Source organism: Platalea leucorodia (assembly GCF_965183815.1).
Source record: "Platalea leucorodia genome assembly, chromosome: 5".
NCBI lineage: Eukaryota > Metazoa > Chordata > Aves > Pelecaniformes > Threskiornithidae > Platalea > Platalea leucorodia.
Genome location: NC_138827.1, coordinates 31,856,351 through 31,871,827, shown reverse-complemented (window position 1 = coordinate 31,871,827; position 15,477 = coordinate 31,856,351). Strand labels below are relative to the sequence as shown.

The 15,477-nt window shown below is 54.1% G+C and overlaps 1 protein-coding gene across 1 annotated transcript in view; it reads right to left on the bottom strand.

Moving 5' to 3' along the window:
* ZSWIM5 (zinc finger SWIM-type containing 5) overlaps positions 1 to 15,477 on the bottom strand; it is a gene marked incomplete at both ends in the record, with an annotated part of 100,468 nt that overhangs the window by 6,161 nt on the left and 78,830 nt on the right. The window contains 7 exons of the mRNA XM_082312094.1: positions 42 to 302; positions 839 to 976; positions 1,950 to 2,096; positions 4,390 to 4,566; positions 6,844 to 7,023; positions 12,432 to 12,582; positions 13,202 to 13,350. Coding sequence (XP_082168220.1) covers positions 42 to 302; positions 839 to 976; positions 1,950 to 2,096; positions 4,390 to 4,566; positions 6,844 to 7,023; positions 12,432 to 12,582; positions 13,202 to 13,350 — 1,203 coding nt within the window. The remainder of the gene's footprint in view (positions 1 to 41; positions 303 to 838; positions 977 to 1,949; positions 2,097 to 4,389; positions 4,567 to 6,843; positions 7,024 to 12,431; positions 12,583 to 13,201; positions 13,351 to 15,477) is intronic.

Here is a 15,477-nt window from a genome sequence, read left to right as displayed (position 1 = left end):
AGCTAAGACACAGAAGCCAGTTAGAAGAACCAAGCCCCCACCTTCCAGCAGCAAGATGCACTGCTTCCGCAGGGTCTGCACCAGCACCGGGTCCAGCTCCAGGTCCTGCAGCCGGGCGATGATCTGCTCCTCGTTGCGGCACACTTTGTCCTGGGCGTACAGACCTTCAGGCATCACTCTCTGTTGACCCATCCCCATCAGGGCCACCTCTAAGGCCAGGGACAGGTAGGACTCGCCGCTGTCTTGGCTGCTGGTCGCGACGGGCACATGTTGATACACTGGGGGTTTGGAGTCCCCGGCATCTAGAAGAAGGGGGAGAGATGCAGCAAGGTTGGAAGAGCCTTCCTATGTGGCAGAACCATGGCAGAGAGAAAAACCTCTCAACTTCAGAAGCCAGACCCATGCTTCCCTTGCTGCCTGCCTTCAGTTACCCAGAGAAGATGGATAAAAGCTCCCTGCAGGAGATGTAGGCTTTGCCCTCCTTCCTGCTCTCACTAGGAGATGCAGGAGACCCGAGACCTGTGCAACAGGGTGCACAGCTGACACCAGAGCCTTCCTGCCGGCCGGCATGCCTCAGCCCAGCTCTGCTAAGCCAGTCTCCTGCTCTGCTCTGGCTGCAAACCAGAAAAACTGGGTTGGGAAACCTCACTGTGAAAACTCAGGGCACTAACTTCCCCTCTCTGCACTGCAGCGCTGCCCTGACTGCTCCTGCAAAGGTGGAGAGAGGGCAGATTCGGAGCCCAGGAGTCCCAAGCCCCAGACCTGCACCTGGGGTCTGCCCACTGGGCTCGGTTCAGCCGCAGCCACTGGGAAGGGAGCCAGGAGGAGTGCTCGGTACCTGAAATTTCAAGGCAATTTTCCTCTTCTAATCTACACGCTTCAGTCAGGGTGAGAAAGAGGCAGCCTATGGGGTTCAGAGGGTGGCCTACCCAGCCCTCCAAGTTGGTGATGGTTGTTGCTCCTCGCTGCAGCAGCTCTGCAAAAAATTGAACAGAAAGACATTAAAAGTGAGGAATTTAAAGACAGGTTCTGCACCCAGATGGGTCTCTGAGACCAGAGGCCTTTTCTTACCCCATGGCCTGGGACATAGGGACATCCAAGGCCAACTCTGGCATGGTAGTTCACAAGGGCAAGGAGCAGCTCAGAGCAGCCACCATGCACGCTGCCACAGACATCAGAGGGAGTAGGCACACAACAAGAAAAGGTGCCCCTAAGGCCACATAAGATGCAGCAGCTTGTTCTGTTCCAGGAGGACACGAGGGACTGCAGAGTCCCAGGATAGGGTCTATAAAGTCAGACCTGCAGCTTATGGACTCATTTGCAATGGTAGCCTGAATGTTTTGGAAACACAAGCAGAAATCTCTCCAGAGATGAGAATGACTCCCCGTGAGTCTTAAAAGCTCCGTCTTTTGATGATCTTAAGCTGGCTGAGGTAGCAAGGTCCAGGAGTCACTGACCACCAGCAACACTGCAGTAACTGACCCCAGCTCCCTGCCAACTGCAGCTGCAAAAGGAGAAACACTGGGCTTGCCTCCTGGTACAATTTACTCAGCAAGTACAAGGTGGAGGCAGCACACGCAGCCAGTTAGTGCAGCTCTGCAGACAAGCAGCTCCTCTTCAATGCAGGCATCACTTGCCTGTGCAATCCTTACAGGCAACCAGACACAGCGACAGTGGGAACAAGAACATCCCTACTCCAGCAGCCCGAAGATGGTACATGGGCACCTCTGTCCTTAGCATGTGGGTATCAACACAGTTTGGCTCAAGCAATCAGATGCATCAGTTTGTCTTTTTAGGGTGTGAGTGATCCCATACAATGCTGCCCACCATCAACCTCTGCTGCTCTGGATGGGGCAGCGCTGCTCTCTGAGGTGGAAAAGACTTTCTCAACCAGCTGGGGCACCCCAGCCAGACCTCGTGAGACGCTTCTCTCATAGCTCTACTCATACCTTTCTTCTGATGCTTATATATTTCCAGCTGCCTTTGCTGCTGCAGTCGCAGGGTGTTGATTATGGCAACAGTTAGTCGGAGAGCTTCTCTGGGATAGCCGTGGGAGCGCAGGGCATCCACCCGAGCGCAGGCTGTCGGGACATGTTCTGCAAGGCAAGGACAAACATGGGGGCATGGCTGAGCCAGAGGAGCACAGAAATCCATGGTATGGTACCAATGGGGGTAGAGAACCTGATGGCATCAGGCTTCAGGGCATTTTCTTCTACTGATCTTCCCCACGCCCCAGCTAAACTCCCGCTCCCTGTCTTGAATTCATCCCTTTCTCCCTGCTCCTGGCAGGGATGCCTACCAGGAGTACTAACGGGACTCCTACCATGTTCAACCCACAGCAGTCACGTCGGTACCTAAATCCCCACCTCCACAAACCTTATCTAATGGAAGCATTTCCAACACAGCATTGCTGCAATATGACGGCTCCAAACACAGGCTGTTACAAACCCGCCACTCATTTCTCCTAAAATCTGCATGGCTTATAGTGACTTCTCTCATTTCTCCCAAATGCTTCTTAGCATCTCCTCCAATAACTCGCCCTGCTCTCATCATACAGGCGGTGATACACGGGGTGAGGCTGTGCATCCGGCACTGCGCTGGGGGCACTGGAAGATCTGGGGTGATGTTTTGAACGGCTTCCTTAATGCCTCTGTGGAGCGAGCTCTGCAGACACCCCGTCTCTTCTGCAGCTCTCCTACCTGGTGTTTTATTATTAGGAACAGTTGCATGAACCCCCACCCAAGACTCACAGTTGCTTAGGAATTCATTTGCTCCTGCTGCTCATTGCTCACCTGAAATCACAAGCAACTGTGGAGAGGATTATGACTGAGTGAGAAATTAGCAGGAGCAGATGACATGACATGCCGCATAACAAGCAGCGAAAATCCCATTTTCTTGCAAAATGTCCTACCAAGGGGGAAGGGGGGGGGGGAAAGGCAAACACAGAAGATCTAAAATTATGGCAGAGGGATAATTTCTATTCCTGGAAGAGCTAAGAAAGCTTTGGAAATGCAGACAACCACCTCCACAAATGGGGTTTCCACGTCCCAAAGGTCACCCGCAAGGAATACATGAGGAAAACGTTTCAGAACAAACACATCTGTAAAAGAGCTTCTTGTTGCTCCCTCTGTTCATTTGCTAAATGGATGAAATATTCAGCTTCTCACTGAATTCATCACTGGAAGTTGCTGACAAATCACACTCCTCTCCCAGCACTGAGTCCCTGAAGGGGTGCCAAGAAAGTGAAAGCGCAAAATCCAAAAATCACGGCAAATACATCAGAAAAATAACATGCACCAACCAGCTGGGCCAAAGGGCTCACCAGAACCCAGATTATGTTAGGGACAGGGGAGCTGTGGCCACCGCACCCCTGCTAGATGGAGTCCATGGAAGCACTAACCCACCACCACTGCCTATGGCTGCGCGGGGAGGAGACCTGCTGCCTGCAGCTACACAGAACTCATCCCAGAGTAGAAATGTCCTCTCCTGCTCCAGCTAAGCTAGCAGAGGTGTACCAGCAGCCTTCATGTGGGCCCTTTTTAACTTATCTCCTGGCCTTAATAGCAACTTAGTGCCTGCTGCTCCACAAACCACATCTCTGGATGACTTTAAATTTTCTCTTCCCATTTGGCTGGGTGACGGCAGACCCTGGCTCCTGGAGTGGCCGACAGCGCAGTGGTGGGTTTTGACCTGTTCCATGTCCATACATTCACCTCTTGGGCTGCAGAGACGAGGCATCAACCCTCCTGGAGGTGTAGGGGCTTGCGTCTCTCATTTTGGGGTCAGTCTGAGGGCTGAGAGCCACACCAGGTGCCCCCCAAGCTCTTTGTCTCACATGTTCTCATCCCAGACATGTAGTTGTCGAGGGTCTGCAGATCTGCCCAGGGTCATGACTTTGCAGTAGAGAAGTTGTGTGGCTTGAGGTACACGGACTAAAGGTCTACAACACAGGAAGGTACTGGGCTCGACTGGCCCAGTATGCCTTAAGCTCATACAAGGCTTAATTGTACTGCCTGCTAATTGCCTTTAAGGGAAGAGTAAAAATAGGGTGAGAGCAGGGAAGAAAAAAATCCAGAAGATACAGCTGTGCTCCCCAGGCAACTTTCAAGGGACTTTAAGCGTCCAGTCCCCTTGTACTGGGAACAGTGAGAGCTTGCACTGGGGACAGCCAAACACCGGCAGGATGAAAGAGGACACGACGAGCCTGGTCCGAGCTGCCCAGGGGGAACCTGGACTGTAAAGATGTGGGGCTTGCTATAAGGACTGTGGCTGGGGTGTGGGAGGGCATCAAGTTCTTCTGCTTGCCCTACTCCCCAGGCTAAGGGCCAGGGAGGCAATTTCAATCCAGGATGCAGAATCTTGCAAGGGGCTGCTGGTTTGGATGCTCACCTAGCCACAGCGGCTGCCCCTGGGAGTTGAAGAGGAGGCTCTCGCCCTCCCGCTGGTAGGAGGGAGACACATAGAAGTCACTGCTAATGATGCGCTGCAGGTGGCTGTCCTGCCAGTGGAGGTCACAGCCCTCGATCGCCCGGGTGAACACGGTTCGTCTGGGCCTGGCCAGCGAGTCTGCAAAGAGAAAAACCGTCAGTGCCTCAGTGGGGCAGGGGCAGCCTGCTCCTGCCCCCAGACACGACCTCCCTGGGCAGAGCAGTGTCTTTACAATGAGAGCAAAGCCCCACCTGGTCCCACCCCAGCCGTTTAGGAGCTGAGCACAGGGGCTCTGGTTTCCGCGCTGTGGCAGATTGCCTTTAGATACCTCTGTGCCCATCCTGTCTCTGATGGAGACTGCTGTCTCCTGAGATGGCATTGCTAACTAACTTGCTAGAATAGCTGCCTTGGCCAGAGAGGTGAGAAAAGAGGCAGGGACTGCCCTGCCATTAGCTTTCTCATGATAGTCCACTGTCACATATGAGGCTGATGCCTTGAAATGTGGCAGTGCATTCCCACCCCTGTGATGCTCAGGGTGCAGGCAGCTGCTGGGGGTCAGGACTGGGCTTCCTCAGCATTACTGCCCCACAAGCACCACGAGCTCTCCTCTTCTGCTCCAACGGCGAAGCCCCGGCTTCACTGAACCAGAGCTGCTTAGATCAGCAGCACCTGAAGCCAAAAAGGAAACCGCACGAGCATGTCTCATCCGCCTCCAGGCGATGGGGGGAACCATCGCCTTCCAGCAACCTCCCCTGGCTCTGTGAGAGGGCTGGAAGGGAAGGGACAGCATCGTCTGAAACCCCACCTGCAGCAGATGTCTGTGGTCCTCCTTAGACCTGCTCTGTAACTACAATGACATTTTCAAAGCTATTGAATGCTAGATGAGCATTTCACTCGGGCCAGACAGACCAGACAAGTGGTTTGTCGGGAGGAAAATGCCCATCCGGAGCAATCCTGCTATCGCTCCAGCCACGCAGGAGCAAAAGGGTCAAACACAGCCAGCGGGCTGCAAAACGGGAAGCCTCAAAGGGGATGCAATGCTGTATGTTAGGTCCTGCAACCCATAAGATGGGCCGAGTTAAATGAGAGGGGAAAACAAAAGGCACTGCTCAAAGCTGATCCAGGGTGGCTGGATAAACACGATCTGGAAACGATGGCAACAAGCAGTTAGCCCGAACGTTGCAGGCACCCTGAGGTGGAGAGAAATTAAACAGGTGTTCGTACGCACAGAACCAAGCCTGCTCACTCTACCAGGAAGGATTTCAGGAATCAGCTGTTCTCCTTTCAGTAATAAAAGAGGCTCAGGCTCACAACAATTTGCAGCAGTATTTGCATATGCGCAGACATTAACCCCAGGACACCTCCAGGGTCTGTGCTGCTTTCAGTCCCCCGCTTGGAGAGGCAGGAGCACGGGGAGAAGGGGACATCCCTGGCACATGCTTTGGAAACTCCCCGCATGTCTAAAAACGTGACCTGCTCCGCCCCAGTGACCTGCCCCAAATGCTGGAGCGAATCCTCAGCGGAGCTGGGAACACCAGGGGGGAGTCCCGGGGCTGGCTCGGGACATGGAGCAAGGCCAGGTTTAAATTAAGCCGCTCCCCGAGGATGTGCACGGGGAGGCAGCTGGGGCATACGGTCCTGGCAGCGACGGGGTGGGCTCACCCAGCAGAGTGATGTCTCCTTCATGGCATGGCTGCCACCCCCCTCTCCTCTTTCCACTTTGGCCACACGTAATACACCAAAGAGCAATTCCAGCACAGCAGATGGGGCACGGTAAGAGCAGTAACTTTCAATTAATGTCTACTTCAGGCAAAAGGAAGGGGAGAAAGTGCTTTAAAGGGATCAAATGCTTTGTCAGGGGATGAGAAAATATTTTAGCATGAAGGAACAACCCCATAACTACATTGCTCCACTTGTGCTCTGCACTTGAACCGCATTTAACATCCCTGGCTAATGACTTATCTACCATCTGAATCAAAGCCCAGAAGCGAGACCTAAGGGCTGGGTGAGGGGCTCTGCACCACCTCCAACTCCTCACTCTCACATTACAGCCAGGGCTTCAGAGCTCAGTTCCGCTCCAATTCAAGCAGCACTGTTTTTCTGTAAAACTCCATACCTAAACCTGCACAGACCATATAAGTCCAAACTCCCCCGTGGTCAAATTGCTTTAAAATGGCCTTTGAAAATGATTCTATGCTCAAAATACAGGTGGCTTCACCCAAGATGTCACAAAGAGCCAAACACTTCCAAGTGTATCTAAAACCAGAAGCTGTAAAGAGAAGTGTTTTGTATTCCCATGCCTCCCAGAGACATCACCAGCAAGTGAATTGAAGTCTCTCAACTTTGGGGTGAGTTTTGACCCTGACCCAACCCCTCTGGCCACTGGCTGGATTTCCACCCCCTGCCCAGACTCACCTTGGCTGTGACCGGAGCTCTGCGTAAGCGCGTTGGTGATGTTGGGAAGCTCATTACCGTAATTGCCATCTTCCAGGGGACAGACGTCCATCTCGCCCCACTTGCGCAGCTGCCGGAGCCAGCAGGATTTCTCTTCCAGCTTGCAGTGCGGGTTTAACACCACGCACACCCACAGTGCCCCTAAACAAAGCCAAGAAATCAAGGAGGTGCCACCACCATAGCCGCGGGGCAAAGCTCTTCTGCTGCCGCGCTTGTCGTGAGAGCCTGCAAGGTTTCATCAGCATCCGTAAACTCATTTCAGCATAATGCACGGACCCAGGAGGGGGATTTAGACAGCTTTTAAATAAAAGTAAAACTCCTCTGTAATGAAGCTAAATTATAATCTCATGAGATGGGGGACAGTGGGGAGGAGGGAAGGAGAGAGCGGCTGTGTATGAATTTGTGAGTGCTTCTGTCTGCCAGGACAAATCTAGTGTTTGAACTACACATCAAAGCATGCTTAAAAACACCCTGGCAAGCTGCAGAGTCTGTATCTCCAAAGACTAACCTGATTTTGATCCTACCCACGTTCCAAGCACTTTAAAGCCCGCTCCAAATGCTATTTCATCTGCCATTGTTCTTCAGGCCATTTGCATTCAACTATTTAAAAAGGAGATTTGGTGTATTTTCTTCCTTTTTTTTTTTTTTTTCTTCTTTTTTAATCCCCAGTAGCCCCCAGCCTGCAGAGGAACCAACAGAGTAACCTGGAGCTTGGCTTCATGTCTCACAGGCAAGAGCCCTCCAAGGTGCAAGACCTCCGGATCTCGCAAGCAGAGGTGCCCATCAGTAGGGCACGCACGCCGACAGCCTCCAAGTCAACCACAGGACCTCACAGGCCTGACGATGCCGTCTGCTGCGCAAGAGGCAGAACCAGGCCCAAGGACATCTGTCATCATTTCATAGGACAGGGCTGATGCTGGTGCTGCTAACTGAGCCTTGCCGACTCTCCTGGGTCACCCACTGCTCTGAAAAGGGCTGCAGCAACCCAAATAAGTGCAAAACCGTGAATTCTCCTTTAGCTAATTGCATTTCTGCCCAAATTTCCCTGCAAGGCTGCCAGGATGCAGCACATCCCCTCCCTTGTGCCTGCCTCGCGGGGTGAGATGGCTGCGTGCTGGCACAGCTGTGGTGCACGGCGTCCCCGGGGATCCCCCCGGGCTGAGCAGCCTGTGCTGCTCCTCCTTCTGCCCGGGTCAGATCCCTCCACACACCCGGGACAGCTCAGCCTCTCACAAAAACACCCTCCCCTGCCTCTCCGCCACAGGCCCAGTGGGGACCTGAAGCACCTCCGTTCTCCCCACCCAGGCAGCTGCTCTGCCACAGCTCTCCATCACTCCCAGAGCCAAAATTCCCCTCCCAAAGTGACAGCCAGTGGCAGGACAACATCGCCCAACACATCTCTGTTGCGCGGCAAGGGGATTCCTCCAGGCACCCAAACCATGTCTCTTGCTTGCTGTGTTTTGTGCGGCAGCTCCCCAGCTGCACAGCCGCACCGTCGAGCCAGATAGCCCCAAGCGAGGCTGCGACTCCGACACAGGCAGCCAGAGCAGCCGGTCCCTTTTCCAGGCAGCGCGAGGCAAAACCAGGCTGAGCAGCAATGTCCTGACTCCGGCTCCGCTCCGGTGTCTCCCCACTCCTCTGGGTTATCGCTGAGCTTTGGCGGTGCTTTTGGAGCGCATCTCCCGCCACCTGCCCTCTGCTAATTGGGACTTGTGGACATTGATAAGGCATAGAGGCTGTGCGCGTCTGGCTCCTTGGAGCAGCTCAGCTTGGCAGGAGAGACGTCACGGCATCACAACGCAGATGGTGGCAGCAGCATCGCATCCAGGAACAGGCATGGGAAAAGCAACCACAGGCACCGAAGATCAGCAAATAGTCAAAGCAGCCCTCACCCGGTCCAGCTCCATCCGCATCTCAGCTCCGCTGCTCTCGGGAAACCCCACTGAAACCCCACTCCTTTCTGATGAACAGGGGGGAATAAGACTTTTGAGCTGCAACGTCAGTGCTTAATGCACATGCAAGAGAAGAGCTGACTCCTTAGCGGCTTTTGGGGCCCATCCCTCCTAGAGGAGGGTCCATGCCACTCATTCCCAGGCTCCTGTAGGCTCCACGGACACGGAGTCTTCCAAAAAATCAGGTCTCAGCTCTGGAAAATGAGTCTTCCTTAAGGCTCTGGTTACTGCCCTCAGCTGAGCGGTGGGTGCCTGCTTGCTGCCCATCCCGAGGGCATGAAACTCCCCACCTCCTTGGGTGGCCATGAGCCAAATCCTGCACTTGGGTCCTGGTGTTGGGCATCCCGGGGCTCCGAATGGTTTTGGACATCCCCTTCCCACCAGCACTCCTGCCCATTGTTGCCGCCCCTCTTCACCTGCTCCAGAGCTGCTTGCGCAAAAAGCAGCCTCTGGCCTCTGGTGATTTTGGCTCACGCCTCTGGCAGCGAGCTCGGCTGACAGGCGGTAACGAGGCTTGGTGCTCCGGCTCCGCTGCCCCCAGGAATGGGATGCACCCACTGGATTTTTGGCTCCCACAGCTTGGCTAAGATGTGATCCTCGGAAGCCTCATGACTTTGCAACCTATTTTTGGGAGCCCTCTGAGGCATCCTTTGCCTGCCAAAACTCCAAGCCCCTGGGCTCTCCTGCAGAAGGGAAGATGTGGCAGGGAGGTGGGGACAAGGAGAGAAGAGGGATTCACATCTGTCTCGGCCACGATAGTTATTTGGGAGATGGAAAAGAGGGGTTTTCTGAGCCCTGTGGTGAAGTGACATGAGCTGACAGCACAAGTGACTCCCGTCCTGAGCTGAAATGCTGTGCTGGGTCAGACTCCGTGTCTGCTCACATGCTGCAGAAACCTTCCTCTGAACTTTCCGATAGCAGAAGGTTAAGTGGGGAACAAAGCGGCAGACCACGATTAAGCTAAGCCTCTAAACAAAAATGCTTTTTGATGACAGGGCTGGGTGCAGGGATGGGGGGGGTCGGAGCCTTCCCAACCCAGAGGTCCCGGCTGCTGGCCCCGGAGAGGACAGGCGCTCCGATCCCGCGCCCAAGTTTCCAAACCATCAAAGAAATTCTCCCCTTTCCCACAGGGTCGCTCCCCAGCTTAATCTGCTGAAATTCCCCACTGTAAACAAGTGGCTGAGATAAATAAACCCGTCTCCAGGCAGATTAAGGTCAGGCTGCACTTCAGCTGGTTTTTCGTCTATTTTTTGTAATTAGGCTTTAATCGTAAGTACTAATGCGCCAGGGCAAATACTCCCACGCCACAGAGCTCTCCATCCAGCAGGTCTCTCCTTTCACTCCCCAGCAGACGGGGCAATAGATGTTCAGTTGGCAGCACACAGGCAAGCAAACGATGCCCTTTTTATTTTAATTTTTTTTTTTTTTTAAACTCTGAAATCCTCAAAATCCTTTACATTTTACCCAGCATAAATCCACAATCTTCTTTAAGGCTGATCTTCTTCCAATCCCACGCAAGTCTATGATGCAGTCTTTGCTAAAATCAATGATTAATTATTAAACACGTGCCTGAAATAATTTCTGCGAGGCCTGTTTTTCTCTTCCACGTAGCAGGGGAATGCAGTCTGTGCCGGGGCTTCCCGCAGCAGCTGGCACCAGGCCCCTCATCCCTCCCTTTGGCAGCAGTGGTAACGCCGGGTGGCTTTGGCATCCGCAGCCCACGGGCAGTCGGACAACGTGCCTTCACCATCCGATGTGCCCCGGCTACCGTTGCCTGCCCAGCGATGGTTTGGGACATCTCTCTGCATTGCTGATATTTGTTACTGGTGAACATCACCAACTCACTGCAGCTCTGGTCCCTCAAGGTTTGGACCCTTCCTTCAGAGGGATGCTCTGTTCCTACAGCAAATGCTGCCCAGGTCCAAATCCAAAAGGCTTCTGTAAGATGAGGGGAATAATCCCTGCCCATGGGGGGAATAGTCCATGCCCATCCTGCCCTGAAGCCACTTCTTGGACCATCACCGCGTCCTCTGCAGGGGCTTCTCTTCGGTATGGAGATGCCCAAATCCCTCCCGCGTGACGTGCCTACGCCAGGCGAGCCGCTTGCTCTGACGTATGTTGGCTGGCACCATGTTTCAACGGCTGTCACGCTGATCCAGCCTTGGTAGGGCCCTGACATTCCCTAGCCACCTTGCCATCTGCTGATGGGGACATTCTGTCGCCTCCTCCCGCTCTGCTGACCAAAACTACGTGTACGGACCTGGTCCTTGCATGGTTAAGCCAGGACTTTCAGTCCCAACCGCTCCTGCCTCACGTGTGTAGGAAGCGAAGGAGGGCTCTCGGCTTGGATAGCAGGTTTGAAGTCTGGCCAAATAATCTGTAATTCTGGGCAAACTGCTTCCTGCGTCCAGGCCTGCCTAGACACCCATCCATCCACGTTTCACCAATGTGTTTGCTTTCTTCCATGTAGAAATTCTGGCTTGCTGGATTTGGCCACCTCTCTGGGATCCTTGTTTATCCAACCATTTAGCTGCAGCATCTCAAAATCCTGGAAATACGTTCTTGGCAAGCAAGCACAGATGAGCTCTTCAGACCCGGCGTGGTTATTTCCATCTAGGGAACTTCACACAGAAGCAAGACATCCCACCCGGCTCAGCCCTTGTCTGTGCTGTTTGTCCAGGCTCTCCGGTCTCATGGCTATGTTTGCATTTGTTGGGCACTTGGTATGAGGGTCTGTGAAACCAGCTGCAGTTTCAGGTACTCCAGACCCTGGGCCACCCTCAACCTTCTTCCAGCTCTACAACATCCCCTTGGTCCCAGCCTGTGAGCCCTTGCCCTTACACGGCATCTCCCACCAGCAGGCTGCAGAGGAGCTCAAACTCACTCTTCATGAAACTATGGCACAAGTCAAACTATTCACCCAAGATCCCAGATGTCCAGGAGAGCCCAGAACTGCTGGGTTAACTCCACCACACAACCAACCTCCCTGGGCCCACGTCATCTAAATGTTTTATTCTAATGATATTATGGTGTCAGCCAGCTGAGCCGGTGTCTAAGGTGCTTAGCTAGAATTACCCAGAACTGCATTTCCCTTAAAGCCAGGCTCTGCGCTGGCCATCCTGCCCCCCTCACCCTGGAAACGTGCACTAGAGCATGCAGAAATCTGTTAGACGGGACGTGACTTGAGAACCTGCCTTTTCCCCTCTGGATCACAGTTCCTCCAGGAATGGCACTTCCACATCTCCAGGCTATGCCCAGCCTGGGGCTCACCAGCCTGCATCCTCCTTTGCAAAGGCTTTGGGGCAGCCCACCAAACACCAGGCTGCTGCGAGTATGGGACCAGCCACACTCCGCACATCCATCATCTTTGACTCCTTTGCAGGAGAGGGGCTGGTTTAAGGTGTTGAACTGTACAGCTGGGGCCTGATCCAGCTATCCCACCAGGATTTCCCCAGCAGGGGATAGAGCAAGCTCCTGGCATCTCTCGGGGCCTCTGCTCCCCAAAAAAAAGAGCCCCAAAGGCCTCTGAGACAATGTCTGCTGGCCTGGCAGCCCAAGCAACCCTGCTACTGCTCTCTGCAAGGCGTTGACCCTTACCCAGCTCATCCCAGAGCTGCCGGCACTTCTCCGTTATGCCTGTCCCCTGCTGCCTCCAGAGGGAGAGCCGAGGATCAGCCATGAACTGCTCTGTTATCAATGTCAGCATCCTGGCCCCGTTGGAGTCCCTCATGCGCAGCATCTCCCGAACCTGGAAAGGACAGAGAGAAGGTCCTTTGTGAGACAAACCACAGTCCCCTGGAGGTGTTTAATACATGGTCACCTGGCTGGCAACCCACAGCTCCCTCAGTCTGGGGGTCCAGACTGTAAATATATACATATATACGTGTATAGTCATACATGATAACACTCATGCAATGGCTGTGACCTGGCTGGTTGGAGTCCAGCGGAGTAACAGCCACAGCCTAGGCTGTGAAGAGGACCAAGCAATCAAGAACACGAAAACAAGGCCCTTCTGCAAAGAAAAAGAAGAGCCTGCAGGCTGGTGCCACCTCTCCATGGTCTCGGTAGGCTCTGCAGGGTTGACTTTCCTCCCACCGTGCTGATGGGGAGATGGGGGAAAGCCCTCCCTCGCGCAGGGATCACGGCAAGCCCATTGCGTGGGAGGAAGGGACCTGCCAGCAGAGCGGGTGAGACAACCCAGGCCTGACCCAAAGCCTGGATTACAACTGCCTGCTCCGCGACCGGGCGAGAAGGCACTGGAGCAGAGATTCCCAGCTGTGACGGGCACCCTGCCAGGGCAGCCGGCGAGCTGCTGGCTACGTGACGCGCTGAGTGGAGAGGGGAGAGAGCAGACGGCTCCTCCTCACCTTGGCAAACATGGAGTTGAGCTGCTTCCCCGAGCCGTAGTACCCTCCCTGAGATAGGAACAGCTTCACCTGCTCTCGGACCTGCTCCTCATCCAAGTGCCAGCAGTTCTCATCGTCGATGCTGGCCCCAGCAGTGGGGTCAGGAGCACCTACGGGGATGGGGAGGAGGAGAAAAGAGACAACCATGTTTATAACAGCAGCGTCAGCAGTCCCACCAGCAAGAAGAAGTGGACCTACCTCTATTTTATATGGACCCACCTCTATTTTATCAGCTCAGGCGAGGGAAAACCAACCAGGCAGTGAGCCCTAGCTGACAGCATCATGCTCTCCTTCCACGGAGGTGGCAGCAGCCGTCAGGAGGGATGCTGACCACAGGGCTAATGCCTAGCTAGCCCCTCTCCCTCTGCGCCCCACGTGAAGTGAGGCTGAGGAAGAGCAGGGACCTGCCTTCCTTTAAAGCCCCAGGGGAACAGGCAGGGCACCTGCAGAGCCTGGAGCGTTCCCTCGCTCCCAGGATCACCCGGGGTGCTCCTCCTCCTGCTCCACATCACCGGTTTGTGATGCTTACATCAGTAAAACTCCAATTCCTGCAGGCCCTTCCCCACATTAGGAACAGTCTAACAGAGGTACCACTGCACAGGGGCTCCAGAGCCCTGGGTTAAATGCCTGGTCCTGCCCCTCATTTGCTTTAGGACAGTGGACAAGTCCCTGTGCATCAGTGTACCTGCCTGGGAGAGACCCTGCGCTGGAAAGAGCAAAGGATCAATAATCCTTCAAAGAGCAAACTGTGACCAGAGCAGGGCCTTTGGCAGGCACACATGTGTGTTCACAGGCTGTATTTCATCTTCCAGAGAACAAAAAAAGAAAAAAAAAAAACCAAACCAGAAGTGCTTTAAACAACAGCTTGGATCTGCCTCCCTTTGCCTTGCCCCTTTCCATTCCCATTTTTCCCCGCGAGCGCTGCCCTACCTCCCAGCAATGTCCCCAGCTTCCCGGAGCAGGCAGCAGCACGGCTCCAGCGAGCAGCCAGGAGCACAGAAGGGAACAGAAACTCAGCTTTTCATCTCCCTGCTTTTGAGTCCTGCTCTGCACAAACCCCTCAGTGAAAACCAGTGCCAAGGAGGGACTGGTGCAGCTGGAGGATGCTCTGCTTCACTTTGGTCTGCTTCTCCCATCTCATCTCCCTCTTGAGCGAGGAAGGGGGTCTGTGTGAGAAGAGGGAGGCGCAGCACGGACAGCCAAGGGATGCTGTAGCCAACACGTTCCCAATTAAATCTTAACGATGTCTTCCCCACTTGACTGGGATCTGATTGGAGAGCAGACATCGCTTTCACACAGAGACAGCTCGGGATGCTGCACACGCCCCAGCCCCATGCACTGCTGAACCAGGAGCTCAAATGCAATTCATGAAAATCAAGCTCCAGGATGCCTTCTCAGCAGGGCAACTGTCTCCTCTTGGCTTGTAAGCAAGAGGACATCAACCCGAGGAGTTTTGCTCCTCCAGCAAAGGCTGAGAATGCTCCTGACCCGATATGATACAACTATTTGTAGTTAATGTCCTTTACAGAATTTCTTTAATTTCTGCTAACAGTCGCTGCCCGAGAGCTGTTCCAGTAAGCTCTAGGCGCAGCCTGCACTGTGCTGAAGGGAGAGGAGGATGCTGATCCCTCCGTAGAATAATTTATAGTCGACAGAACCACGTAACTGGGACAGGAGCTGAAGCAGCAGAAAGGAAATCACAGCTCCTAGATGAGCATGAGGGCGTTCACCTACAGCCCTGCGCGTGCCCTGATCCTGCTCCCCTGCTGCCGGTGGCCAAGCCCTGCCGCAAGCCACGAGGGACCACCACGCCAGGACCAGTCCATTCTGGCTGTCTTAGCTTTTCCGTGTCTTTTCCTTCCCTCCCCCAACCCCATCCTTATCTCGCAGATAAAGAGCAGACAAGCCAGTGATTATCCCCTATCAGGAACCAATGACTAATCTGTCTACCACGAGCTCTTATCCAGCCCCATCACCGAGGTATCCCAGATGCTTGCACTCTTAATATGCTCCTCCCCACCATCCCACCTGCTGCTCCCAGCTGCAGCTAGGTCGTCTCAGCTGCCTCTATAGGGTCACCTGGCTGCATCTATAGGGACTAGGAGGGTGTGGATGCCTGGGGTGACCCACGCCACCTAAGTTCAGCCCATCCTTGGTCCCTCACCGAGGCCGCTGTGACAGGTAAAGGTGGAGGAGTCAGCAAGATGCAAAAAGCGGCTGCATTTTCATGGGGTTCC